The 14831-nt window shown below is 40.4% G+C and overlaps 1 protein-coding gene across 1 annotated transcript in view; it reads left to right on the top strand.

The window, feature by feature from the left end:
- Window positions 1-14545: 14545 nt before the first annotated feature.
- The window catches only part of nipsnap1 (nipsnap homolog 1 (C. elegans)), a gene marked incomplete at its 3' end in the record, with an annotated part of 35487 nt that continues 35201 nt past the window's right edge, over window positions 14546-14831 (top strand). Inside the window, exon 1 of the mRNA XM_043715275.1 lies at window positions 14546-14795. Within this exon, the coding sequence (XP_043571210.1) occupies window positions 14716-14795 (80 nt within the window). The remainder of the gene's footprint in view (window positions 14796-14831) is intronic.

The raw sequence follows: 14831 nt of genomic DNA, 5'->3' as shown, positions 1-14831 counted from the left end.
GGGTCGGGGGTTGGGGCGGGCAGGGGGCCAATTGGACGGGATTTTGGAAGGGCAGGCGAGGGCGGTGTTGGAGGGGGTTGGGGTTGGACGGATTTGGGAGGCTGGGTGGGGACTCGCATGTGGTGTGCTGCTGCCTACTCTCCTAAACAGGGAGCTGACTTAAAAGAAAACTCCCAAGTCCCAGAGGAAAGGCACTGAATCGATTAATCGAATAATCAATCATCCAAACGAAATAATGCCCACCTATCTAGTTTGGATAATTCCTCTGTACCAGCATGGACTGGATGGGACCAAATGGCTGGTTTCTGTTCTATATATGTTCTGTAATTTCTTCTACAAATAAAGTGAAATGCATTATTTTTTTCTTTCAGAGGGTCATTAGTCTGTGGAAAACTCTTGCCCAGAGAACAGGATGGTAGGGTCATTGAATACTTTGAAAGCTAAGTTTGTTAGATTTTTGATTGATGACAGAGACAATGTCTAGTAACACCTATTCTGACAAGTCCTGACAAACAGTCACTGCATCAGAGGTCAGATCAGTTTTCCTTCATGTGAATCCAAGGAAAGCAATGGAACCAGACGGAATACCATGCAGAGCACAAACAGCATGCGCAGATCAACTGGCAGAGGTCATCTCGGACACCTTCAACCTGTCCCCGCAGCAGGTCACTGTCCCTGAGAGGGTCAACATCATCCCTGTGCCTAAGAAGGCTCATGCAGCATGTCTCAATGACTACCGCCCAGTGGCCCTAACTTCAGTGGTCATGAAGTGCTTTGAAAGGCTGGTCATGACATTAGGAGAAAGTGAGGACTGAAGATGCTGGAGATCAGAGCTGAAAATGTGTTGCTGGAAAAACGCAGCAGGTCAGGCAGCATCCAAGGAGCAGGAGAATCGACGTTTCGGGCATGAGCCCTTCATGACATTAATCATGACATTAATCAACTCCAGCCTCCCCACTACTCTTGGCCCACTCCAATTTGCCTATCGGAGCAACTGATCCACGTCAGATGCCATGTCACTTGCCCACTACTCCTTCCTAAAACATTTTTGACACCAAGAACAGCTATGTAAGAATCCTACTCATTGACTACAGTTCAGCCTTCGACACTATTATCCCTTCGAGATTGATTACTGAACTTAGTGATCTCGGACTAAGCCCCATTCTCTGCAACTGGATCCTCAGATTCCTAACCCACAGGCCACAATCAGTGAAGATTGGGGACAATATTTCATCCTCACTAACACGCAACACTGGACCCCCCCCCCCCCCCTCGCCCACCCGAGGGATGCATATTCAGCCCCCCACTGCCATTTACAAGTTCGCTGATGACACCACCATAGTCAGTCGAATCTCAGATGGCGATGAAGCAGACTACAGACGGGAGGTGGAAGACCTGGAAAAATGGTGCACTGAATACAACCTAGCTCTCAATGCCAGCAAAACCAAGGAACTCATCATTGACTTTTGGTGGGATGTTACTCATGCCCCCACTACACATTACCAGCATAGAGGTGGAATGAGTGGAAAGTGTCAAGCTCCTGGGAGTGGTTATCCACAACAAGCTTTCTTGGACTCTTCATGCGGATGCACTGGTTAAAAAGGCCCACCAATGCCTCTTCTTCCTCAGGCATGACTTTTATAGGTGCGCCATTGAGAGCATTCTGTTTGAATGTATCACTACTTGATATGGCAACTGTACCATTCAAGATTGGAGACAGTTACAGAGAGTGGTGAACTCGGCCCGGACAATCACAAAGGCCAACTTCCCATCTATAGAATCCATCTACCAGGTCCTCTGTCAAGGAAAGGCCGCCAACATTATCAAAGATCTATCCCACCCTGGCCATGTTTTTCTCCAACCTTGACCATCAGGGAGAAGGTACAGAAGCCCAGCTGGTTTCGAAACAGTTTCTACCCAATGTGGTTAGAACACTGAATAGACTACAATCTCTTAACATTTGCCTGTACCTGTGTTTTTGTTTTTGCCGCTATTTACCTATTATTTACTTATCTATGCTGCTTAACTCTGTGGTCTGCCTGTATTGCTCGCAAAATGAAGCTTTTCACTGTGCCTCGGTACACGTGGCAATAAATTCAATTCAATTCAATATTCAGGAAAGTGAAGTTGATGCCACAATCAGATTAGCCATAATCTTATCAAACAGTGAAGCGCACTCAAGAGCAAAATGGACTATTTGTGACCCTCATTCCTACATTCCTGTGCATGTTCATAATTGATTCCTATGCTCAACAATTACTGTATAGCACAATACGATTACTGAACATCACATAAGCAACAGCAAGCACTGAATCGTAGAATAGTACAACCAGACAAAGAGACCGTTTTTATAAATTAAACATAAACATTCTTGGTTGTACCAAAATCACATTTCAGTATTACTTAGTAAATAAGTGTTAAATGCCCTGAACAGATGAATTGAGATCATTTTTCAATCCTCCAATGATTTAAAAGAGAAAAGTCATTCAAATGGACTGAATGCTACCAAAGGGAATGAATTAAGAATGGATCACTGGTCTACCACTGACTTTGAAAGCAGACCAATTAACTACACCATTGATTAGTCCATCCTATTACTGCTAGAACTGGAGATCCATAGAATTGCTGACAGACGTTTTGACACAAAGTAAAAACTGAAAGAACTGAGGATGTTGGAAATCAGAAACAAAGAGAGAAGTTCCTGGAAAAGCTCAGCATGTCTGGCAGCATCTGTGAAGAGAAAATCATAGTTAACATTTCGGGTTCAGTGACCCTTCCTCAGTTCTGAGGAAACGTTAACTTTGATTTCTCTTCACAGATGCTACCAGACCTGCTGAGCTTTTCCAGCAACTTCTCTTTTTGAATTGACAGGAAATCCTGCCCCATAATATTGCTCCCTTAATTTCACACTCTGTTGTACAAATTTCCGACAAACGATCCAACTAGACACAGATATATTTAGTACGATCAATAAAAATAAGTTCAAATAATGAGCATATTTTGTAGAAATTCAAACCAATTTCAGAGCATTTATGCCAAATCAACAGCAACTGTTGGTTACAGTAGTTTCAAATCACAGGTAGGGCTCAGTGTTTTTAAAATGTCCATGCACTTAGTCTGAAAACTAATTAGGATGACTTTATCCATCTGGTTTACAACATTTATTCAAATCCATTCTCACCATAAAGTTGTAACTATTGTTATTTCCTTTTTGTTTCTCTTGTTTGTTGAAATCATTAAATCTCTGCTGAGTGTAATTCCCTTGGGTAGTGTGAAATGTGTACTATATTTGTGGGATGTGGGCATTGCAGGCTGACCAGTATTTATTGCCCATCCCTAGTTGCCCTTGATAGCTGCCCTCTTGAACCACTTGAAGTGTAATTCCAATTGGTAGTGTGATGTTTGCATTGAAGTTTAGTTCCAATGGCTGGTGTGAAGTGTGTTTTGAAGTGTAGTTCCATTGGGTTGTGTGAAGTGAGTAGTGGAGTGTAGTTCCAATAGTGTTTATTAACTAAGATGATTCCTCTCTATGGAGGGATAATCTTATGAACAAATGCTAAACAGGATGGGACTCCAATCATTGGAGTTTACAAAAATGATTTCAATGAGACAAATAGAATCATGAGGGGCTTGACAGGGTAAATGCTGAAAAGATGTTTCCCTTCATGGAGACTCTAGGACCAGAGGGCACAGTCTCGGAGTAAAGGGGCACCAATTTAAGACTGAGTTGCAAAAGAATTTCTTATTTCAGAGAGTTGTGACTCTTTGGAACTCCTTGTCAGAGAGAGCTGTTGGGGTAGATTCCTTGTGTATGTTTAGTGCTGCAATAGATTGATTGTTAGTCAGCAGGAGAATCATGGTTTATGGAAAAACACGGGAAAGTGGACATGAGGAGTGCCTGATAAGCCAGGAACAGAAGCAAACTCGAGGGGCCGAACTGCCTTCTCCTGTTCCTATTTCTTATGGTCTATGCACCTTGTCCAGGAGAGCATTTTTTACTTGTGAGACAAGATAGTCTGTTGCTGGTTCTTTATCAGTAGGGATATCGCAGGGAATTCAAATCTGTCTTATCTGCTGTCCATGTCCTCTTGATATTCAAGAACCTGTGCTAGAGGTTCCTATTCCTAATCCAGGGATGCTAGACTGCCTTAGCCCTCTTGCCACTACTTTGGCTAGGATGAGCTAATAAGTCAATTCCGGCCTCAGGCGATTTGCAGAGTTTGGACATTCTCCCCACGTCTGTGTGTAATTTCCTCCGGGTGCTCCAGTTTCCATGCAGAGTCCAAAGATGTGCAGGTTAGGTGAATTGGTCATGGTAAATTGCCCTGTCGTGTCCAGAGATGTGCAGGCTAAGTGAATTAGTGACGGGAAATGCAGAGTTACATGAATTGGGTGGAATGCTCTTTGGAGAACTGGGTGTGGACTCAATGGGTAGAATGGTGGATTCTATGATTCTACTGAAATGAGTCTGCATCTGAAGTTGAATATAGGGCATCCTTACTGCTTCATACGGCCCAACCACTCATTTAGCTTCTGGGGGATTTCCAGAGGTAAATTTGTGTTCCTGAATGATGTTATCCCAGTTCTCAGGAATATTGCTGCTTCTTGAAATGTTACTGTTACTTTCTATATGTTCATCAAATGCAGTAAGCTTGTGTGCCCTCTGTGAGTTAAAAATATTAAGTTAAACAAATTAAATAAGTGAAAAAGAAATTAATTCAAGGATTTAGACCCAGCTTCTGTTAATCCAGTGCATTCAGTAAATTGGAAAGGAAAATAATTTACATCAGCTCTCTGCTTTAAGTGCTGATTATTCACGGGAACATTTATATTACTAAATTAAAACACATAAAACTATTTGAAACCGAGCATTAAATAAGTATGTTACTCTGCTAATTCATCAATAATTTTGATAGTCAACATTACTCCTTACTTCATAGAAAATACATTGATATGGATGCAAGAAAAAATCCCATTTTAATGCAGCAGCAAAGTACAGCAAAAAAAAGTCAGCATAGTTTAATCAAGGGGAGGTCAAATCTGCTAGAATTCTTTGAGGATGTAATGAGCAGATTAGATGAAGGAGAGCCAATGGATGTTATCTATCTGGTCTTCAATAAGGCCTTTGACAAAGTGCCGCACAGGAGGCTACTAAATAAGATAAGGACCCTGATGTTAGAGGCAAGCTGCTAGCTTGGATAGAAGCTTGGCTGTCCGTCAGAAAGCAGAGAGTGGGGATAAAAGGGTCCTTCTCAGGATGGCAGCTGGTGACAAGTGGTGTTCCACAACGCTCAGTGTTGGGACCATAAGTTTTCACTTTATACATTAATGATCTAGATGAAGGAACTGAGGGCATTCTGGCTAAGTTTATAGACAATACAAAGTTAAGTAGAGGGTCGGGTATCATTGACGAGGTGGGGAAGCTGAAGAAAGATTTGGACAAATTAGGAGAGTGGGCAAAGAAGTGGCAGATGGAATACAGCATGGGAAAGTGTGAGGTCATGCACTTTGGTAGAAGGAATAGAGGCATGGACTATTTTCTAAATGAGAAGAAAATTCAGTAGTCTGAAGTGCAAAAAGACTTGGGAGTTCTAGTCCAGGATTCTCTCAAGGTAAACTTGCAGGTTGAATCAGTAGTTAGAAAGGCAAACACAACGATGGCATTTATTTTGAGAGGACTTGAATATAAAAGCAGGGATGTACTTCTGAGGCTGTATAAGGCCTCATTTGGAGTATTGTGTGCAGTTTTGGGCCTCATATCTCAGGAAAGATGTACTGGCCCTGGAGTGTGTTCAGAGGAGGTTCGTGAGAATGATCCCAGGAAAGAAATGCTTAACATATGAGGAACATTTGAGGACTCTGGGTCTATACTCAGTGGAGTTTAGAAGGATGGGGGGGGATCTAATAGAAACGTAAAGAATACTGAATGGCCCGGACAAAGTGGATGTTGGGAAGATGTTTCCATTGGTAGGAGGGACGAGGACCCGGGGGAACAGCCTTATAGTAAAGGAAAGACCTTTCAGAATGGAGAGAGGAAGAAACTTCTTCAGCCAGAGAGTGGTGAATCTATGGAATTCACTGCGACAGAAGGCTGTGGAGGCCAGGTCATTGAGGATATTTAAGACTGAGATGGATAGGTTAATGAGTGTGATGGGGATCAAGGGTTACGGGGAGAAAGTAGGAGATTGGGGTTGAGAAACAACTGTCATCAGATTTAAGAAAAGTTAGAAATCTAACATCGTAAGAAAGTGAAATACGGAAGGTAAAACGAACAAAAGAAAAGGACTTCAATGCAAAGCAAAACAGGTGAAATTAAGTAACAGGTTTTCTTCTTGCCAATCTCCAACCTCCATTAATCACCATTCCCCACACCATCTCTGCTGTATACCTCTATGACTGTATGATTCTATGATAACAAACGAGTTGGTGATGCAGGGCAAAAGGAGTGGCAATGGAATGTAAAGGAAATAAAGATGTGTTCAGAGCAGATGTGATTTGAAACATGATGAAACATCGCCATCTGAAAGCGAGAGAAACAAAGAAACAACTGCATTACAAAAGATGAAGTATTGTTTATTTATAAAATATTATTTATTTGTTAAATGTGTGCTAAGCTTCATTGGAGGTTGAGGACAAAGAAGTCAGCATGAGAGCAAGGTGGAAAATTACAATAACAAGCTAGGGATCATGTCTGCAGACTGAATGGAGGTGTTCTGCAAAATGATCACCTAATCTACAATTATCTCCCCTCTGTCAGCCAGACCACATTGTACATTAAACCCACCCTCCTTAACCAGACTAGCTGAATGTGACTCCAGGCTCAGGTTTTCCACCAACTTTTTTTTCTGGTACATTGACATGGGTGGCATTTCCTGCTTTCATCCTGAACTGAAAAAATGAAACATGGTCCATTTTAATCACTTCCATTCCTTGGCTTCAATGTCTCGATTGTAAGGATCAGCATTCGGCAGATATTGACTGTACACCCCACTCTCCAAGTTTCTCCCTCTCCAAAGCATGTACAGATGATGCAATCTCCGACAACAATGCTTCTGATACATCTTGCATGAATAACTGTTGGGGTTCTGCAGTCAGCTGAACAATCATAAGTGAAATTCCTTTCAATTGATTAACAGCCTGATGATCTGAAGCAGAGGTCAATTTTTATTTTCCAGAAGACACTACAGTATTTAAATTGACACAGACAACAAACACAGATTAGCAACAAAGGGCTGAATTTATCCAGAAATCAACTAAGTGTCAATAACAATGAGTTTCTCTCTGTACACTCTCGAGGGTACAGAATGTACTTATTGCAATATCAATGCTATTTAAAATAAATTCCACAAACTAAATGCATAATACAAGTCCTCGCAAACCAGCCAACCTGAATTAAGGGAACCTTACAATGAGTTTATTTTTATTTGTCTGGTATACCTTGTTTTGAAACAACTATTCTGCTCACTACTGCTGCAAAATCAGCCACCAGAACTTCACAAACTCCTGGAGGTAAGTATTAATTAACAGGAACATTGGTTTAAAGCCTTGAGGTGCTGATTTTCTGGATCCTGATTGCACTCAAATTTGTAGTGATTTTCCCACATCAGCCTGTTCAGAGATGTTACTACACACCTCTGGAGCAGGCAGGAATTCAACCAGGGCCTCTTAATTCAGGAGTAGGGGCACTACCACTATTCCACAAGAGCCCTCAATTTTGCAGTGACTTCAACAGGATCTTGTCAAAGGGAACGTAAGCCCAAATTTCCTGCAAAACTCAACTGCCTAACAGCAGAGGATAAAAATGGAGTAAATCAAGTATAAATTTGGCATAATTGCAAACAAGCTGCTGTCCTCTGTCGTAGAATCTCACTCTAAGCCTCTGCTGCCCCAGTTCCATTATTAAACAGAACAGCTCATAAAACCAATTCAGAAGTCATGCCAGCTATTTAATCCCTCAAAATACATGGAACGTGGTTCAGGGATCTAAATAATATCGGGTGTGTAAAGTCTCAGAGCAATTAGGTTAAATATCTATAGGTATCAGTAAGACCTCAAAATTGTCCTGGTTCTTTCTTCAAGAAGCTAACATATAAACATTTCCAGATATTAAAATATGCCGATGGATGAAATGCATTTCCATGTAGTGGAAATAATCCCCAATTTTATAACAGCGCAAAGCAGGACAAAATCAGGTCAATCCAAACCATAGAATTGAAATTATAACACCCCAATACCTACTTCTGCTCTTCTGTTGGCAATGAAACAAATCTGATAAAAAGCAGCAACACTTTCTCAAACTAAGACATACTGCAAACTGGTAGCGCTTTTTTTCTGTTGCACTAAAAAAATTGCAATGTCTGAGAGTCTCTCATAAATGTTGTAAACCTGTGTTGCAGACCCTATCCTGTCAGGCATAAGACTTTGTCTTTCCTCTTCCCCTTACCATTCACAAATACTAGGAATGAGGCAAGGCCCAGAAATTATTCTTTAGTTCTGTGAATTCCTAAAATGTTCTTTCATGATTTGGCCAAATCACACATTTTTCTCCACATTGATGCCAGAGCTCCTCTCCAAAGTTGCCGAATTCCACCAGAGCGACTGTAATGCTTTTGCCCAATGCTACAAAAGCCCATTAACATCCCTGAGGCCGATTAAAGCCAAGGACTATTGTGATTCAACCGAAGTGCAATACATCCTTCACTGTAACTAAACCCGATTCTCCACATCCAGTATTATTAAATACCAAGAAGCAAAATTTCATCTCAAACTTTTTTTTCAGCACAATTTGTCATAAGCACTACAAAGCCTCACAGCTAGCACAACTACAGTTTCTGCAATATTTAGCACTAGTTTTAAAAACATTGATCTGTAGGCAGTCATTGCACAGAAATCTGCCAACAATCTCAGGGTGAGTTTTCAAAAGTTCCGTAACAGGATGTAGACATTGCCATTGTCAATGCCTATATCAGTGGCACCCAAACCCTTTTCCATCATAACTTCTCAAAGTTTACTGACAGCGCACCCCTGTGAGAGCAGGTAAAGAAGGGGGGGGCGGAGACCTGGAGAGCAACAGGGGACAAACCTGCCCTGCCCACAGGGATTTTAATATAAAAATCTTCCCATTTCAGGTCATTCGGCTGCACATACTGTTAAAAAAATCTGTGACATTTAACAAGGTCTGACAGCGTTTAGCAGTTGATTGAAGTTTCATGACGGCCATTTGCTTTGAAAATTGTGACTGCATTGTGAAGTTTTGCGGGTCGGGGGGTCACACCCCACAGTGTGGGAGGTCCTTTCCTAAATGTAACTTAACATGAAATAGTGGGCCACTCCCTTGAATAGCTGCTCTCCAGGCAGGGAAAAGACTCCCTTAGTGTTGTTAAGAACATCTAGGAATTTGACAGTGACAATGACAATATATTTCCAAGTCAGTACAAGGTGTTATTTGGACATGAATTAAACGGTGGCACTCGCTGACTGTAAACCCTCTAACCAGAGAAAACATTAAGGCACCCTGCTCTCAAAGATCCACTATTATTAATGTATTGCAAGTTATCTTGAGGATATAGTCATGCTGTATGGGGAGAAGAACTACTTGGTTCCTCCCCACCACTGAAAGATTGATCAAAAATCCCCCTGTTCTGAAATACTGGACCAAGTCCTGGACTTTTTAAATTAATTTATACAAGGAAAAAAGACAGCTGGGCTATGCTGTGGAAAAATATACAGTCACAGAGATAGCTGCCTAAAAACGTTGTTCAGTTTGAAAGTCCAATTCATACCTTGACTCTAAAAGAACAATGAACCAGGCCTAACACTATCCCAACCCTTAATGAATGGAGCCTTAGCAGATTCCAAACATTTAACTTCAGTTAATACTTATGCATAGAAATACCAGACATTCCACTTAATCAAAACACATTCACACCTACTCGAAATATCAGGAAACCAATTGATCTCAAAAGGGAACATCAGTAGCACAATGGCAAGTGCAGATTTGGTGCAAAGACAGCAGGCCCTCATTTATTATAGTTTGACCTGAATGAGCTACCCCTGTAGCTACCCCCAGGAGAAGTATCCCAATAGCTACTGCCCCAATAGCGATCCCCACAGCCATCTCCAGAAGAGGGTTCCTGATGGCCATTCTGAAACCCACCGACACAGGCCTGTTCCTTACCTGGGGAACTAATGGCAACCAGCCATGACCACCAGACCTGAGAACCAACAACCTCTGAAAACTACTGACCCAACCAACACCACAAGGCACACCCTAAAGTAAAAACCAACTCACAAAAGCCACCAGAAAGCAAGAAGAACCAAGTACTAACCTGATAAATCCAAAACATGTCCACACGCATCAGCGGACTCAACCCAAACTGAAGGCATATACTATCTGAAGTCTTCAGTGAGGTACCTGGTACGGCAAACAGGAACAGCCAGATGTACTTCAAAATCGCAAATTCTCCCCAGTGTTGAGTTTAATTCCCAAGACCCCACAGTTTGCAATCTAGCTAGCAGGAAGGGGGAGGTAGGCTGTTACAGTTCAAGGAACACCAAGGGTAGGAAGCCTAATAATAGTTTCTGTGCTAAAACTCTTTTGTTTAGTTCTAATAGTGTTTAACCTGTATTCAATTCAATTGATGCAGAATTGATAAAACAATGGACTTTGGAAAGGAAACCACACAAAATAATTAATTATTTAAGGGTTTTCTGATTACACCAGAACAAGATCCACAGGAAAGGAATCTTTATGACATTCTCAAGGCAAAGAATGTGATCATATCCTTATTTGGAGTTGTAATCACTAACAAGTGAAAGACAACATGAAAATATACTAATTCCTCTCTGAACAATGGTTGCACTTTATGTCGAATTATTTAGTTAGAAAATCATTAGATCTTTGTATTCTGAACAATTTTACCATGTGTGCTGAGGATTGTCTCATTGAGCTTCCAATCAAAGTTAGCATTTTGAATGAAATACCACCTACTGCCTCCAGTTACATTAAATGTCACTTGATCATGATATTTTTATTGCCTGTTCAATTATATTTTTATTTTCTGATCAACCTGTCCAGAGCACATTATTACACAGTTCTGGTGCCAGGTGGGAATTGAATCTAGATCTCTTAATTCAGTGGCAGGACACTACCACTGCACCACAAGAACTCACCTGATCAGTTCCGGTCAAAGTGTTAGCTGTCTATTAATGGTATTTATTTCTATTCATGTGGTGGGCAGACTGAAACTGAGGATGCTTGTTTGTGTATGTGTATCACTATAAATAGCTGAAAATGTGTTGCTGGAAAAGCGCACAGGTCAGGCAGCATCCAAGGAACAGGAGAATCAATGTTTCGGGCATGAGCTCTTCTTCAGGAATCACTATAAATAAAAGATTACTGAAATGTGTAAAGCTTAGCTCCATTTCTAGTCTTCTCTGTTTTTGTTTCTGGAATAGAAAATGACATCAGAGGACAGTTATCCAAAATGGAATGTTGAAAGCTAAAAGAAACATTTCAGACAGAAAATTAAAAACCTAATAACCAAAGCCTTCATGGCCATTGCAACAGAAAGCATGTCTAGATTGTTACCGTCTGATATTCCCAAAGAGTAGTCAGTGATTAACTGAATAAACCAGTAGAAATGTGGGCATGGGTTAGATCATATCAAAGACAAAGCAAGGCATGGCATTGGTGTTGCTTTCAACAATAAGTAAAATCACACATAAAGTACTTTGTGTGATAGATGCCCAATAGTTATTATGTGATGTTAGTTTAGTCCATTTATTGGAGTTCCTGGATGAAGGTCTCAAGACATTAGATCTGTTAACTGCATGAAGTATTGTCAGGATCTCATAGATCTCAGAAAACTAATGATCATTCCCTGGAAGAATACATCGTACCCTTTAAGAGATTTCAAAATGCAATCTGGGGTTCCCTGAATTGACACTGGCATTTGAATTAATGGATTGTCTCAGTGTGTCTCATGATTAGGCAATTGGTTCTGTCTGATGTTTAATTTTCCAAGAGGAGACTGTTGGATCAGATATCTGCTGCCTTTAAAATAAAAAGTCATAAGAAATGTAATTTCCTTCAGCCTGTATGAAACAGATGAAAAATTATGTGGTGGCATAAAGAATAGAAGAATTAATGTTTGCCAGATTTTGTAAAGTAAGATGTACAATTGAATGACTAAAGACAGCAGAGTGAGGATGAAAGAACCTTTAGCAAATCTGGTTATTTCCATGGAGTTGGATCAATTTTTTTAGCAGACATATTTCATAACACCTCAAAAGAGTGGTGAACCTTGTGATCACCATAGTCTGGAGTCAGAAACCTATTGACATTTAGGTTCAAAAGATCTTGACAACTTCAAATGTCATAATTAGATATCATCTGGTAAATTAAGCAGGTTTTAATGCAGTAATTGATCTTTGGAATCTTAGTGGTATGTGATCATTAGTTTCAGGGCTGTGACTTGAAAGCAAAATTCTGGGATTTATATATTAATCAATGGAAACTGCATCCCGTTCTAAATGATTAAAGACTTAACAGCAATCTAGCATTGTTAAATACGTTGCATCAGTTGCATGACACTTTTATCTTTTACTATAATTTAGGTAGCCCCACTAGCTACCTGACAAAGGAGCAGCGCTCCGAAAGCTTTAACTTTCAAATAAACCTGTTGGACTATAACCTGGTGCTCTGTGATTTTTAACTATGTCCACCCCAGTCCAACACTGGCACCTCCACATCCTGGTTGTGATTTATTTGTCCGGAATTATGCAATTAATCATGTTGTATGACAACTTTCTCCAACTTGTACATTAAACTACTGAGAATTAGGTATCATCATGTCATCTGCACCCTGTGCTTTGATTTTTACATTGATTCAAAATACAGTCATTTGTTGAACTCTGGGGGCAGGAAATGAACATTGATCATCCATTATGGCAACTTCAATAGCTATTGACCACTGGAAAGTTTGTTAGTTTAGTTGTGCAATGCAATCGTAATATAAATGTTTGATTGAGTTTCAAACCCCCCACTAATGTATTTAGCTCAGCATTGCTTCCATAGTTCCGAAGAGGACGGTGAGCTTTGGTTGATGGTTTTATGTGTAGTTAAAAACACTAAAGTATTTTAAAGAGCTTTTTAAATGGCTTTGTTTATTTCACAGATTTTGGAGCAGTTAAAAGGTGGGGTTTTCTGGGATCTTTGAATGACTGTGCAATTGATTGATGGTGTCTGAATTTTTAGGGGAAGTAATTCTTTTTAAGTGAAATTTGAATTGATGATTAATTGAATGCTCATGATATAACTAAATAAGCAAAGATGACCTATCATTATTCAATTGGTCAAGAGTTCTTTCCACAGTGAATACTGGGGGAGGGCATAAATTAGCAAGGCTGGTTTGATGGGCTTGAAAGATATAGGAGAGAATGGGATCATGGAGGGTACATAGGAATTTTGATGGGGCTTAGAGGGAACATGAGCGAAGGGTGCCATACATTCAATTATAGAATTAACCTCTGTATCAATGAATGAATGTGGGCCTTCTCATCTCTCACCTTTGGCATCTGGCTATCTCTGTTCCCAGCTCAGATATGTTTGCAGAGGTGGTGGTTCTGACTCTGATTTGTTCATTGCCACCTTCCCATGAAAATCGCATTGGTGAGCACTGTCAAGCAAGAGGTGGGATCAGAACAAAATATCCTAAATTAGAAATTTTTAAAATTTGCCATTTTTTGCATTTATCCTGATAAATGAAAGACATAGAGTTTTAACTGCATGTATCATTTTTCAGCAATAATGTAAGACTACACTATTGAATTGCCATGGCTCTACCATACAGGTCCAATAACTCTATACTAATTATTGCACATAATTGCAAATACTCCAAAGGTTCTCATTTCCAAAACCAATGGTTAATATTACAACAATAGGATATCAATGTTTGGATATTCATGTTTAACTGTGTTGCCCATAACCCAAATCTGGTGTACCAATCACACAAAAGCAAGCCATATTATCTTCGCCGATGGTCCTTTGGAAATACAAAATTTGAACATTGCTGTAAAAAAGGCGCATTTTGTGAGGCTTTTCATCTTGACAGTTTGGAAGGATGCCAGTTCATGGGGAAAGACTTACACTACACACAAAGGCAATGCCAGTTAGTTGATAAGTGGACTTTAATTGGTAGAACCTTTGCCCTTGATCTGGTATTCACGCAAACTATCCTGAGGAACTAGACAAAATGCTTTAAGAAAGTTAGTTTGACCGTTTTCAGTGTAAAAACCAACCCAAAGAAGAACGAGATATTTAATTTTATCCTCAAAAATGTGTGCAAAAATAAATATTTCAAATACACTTCATTCACAATGTAATTTTTAAAACATAAATGTCTGATGAAAATGTTATTGTCACAGATTCATTGCAGGTAGACCTCATGCACACTACCCTGGAGTTGCTGTACTATTTGGACATTATTTCCAAAACACCGAAAGATACACATTAAGCACAATTAGATAGGAACAGGGCCAGCGCATGTTCCATTTCCTGCCTATGTGCACTGATGTGGCGCTCACGTTCCCTTGCTGAACGACATTCGCCGAGAGGACTTTGGCAGACCTTGGAAGAAATACACACAAAACGCCGACCTTTCTAGCCACAGAGAGAGGAGGGAGGGGGTGGGAAAGAGGAAAAAAAACAAGAAGATGGCGGCGATGTGGCCTGTTCGGATGTGGAGATCGCCGACACTGTTAACGCGAAGTTCGGTGGCTTTGACTTTGAGCAGGTAATGCGGGGCTTTGTAGCCAGCGCCTCTGTCCCT

This window comes from Chiloscyllium plagiosum, chromosome 25, assembly GCF_004010195.1.
Source record: "Chiloscyllium plagiosum isolate BGI_BamShark_2017 chromosome 25, ASM401019v2, whole genome shotgun sequence".
In the NCBI taxonomy this organism is placed as follows: domain Eukaryota; kingdom Metazoa; phylum Chordata; class Chondrichthyes; order Orectolobiformes; family Hemiscylliidae; genus Chiloscyllium; species Chiloscyllium plagiosum.
The sequence above is the reverse complement of the archived record's forward strand: the minus strand, read 5'-3'. Positions and strand labels throughout refer to the sequence as shown.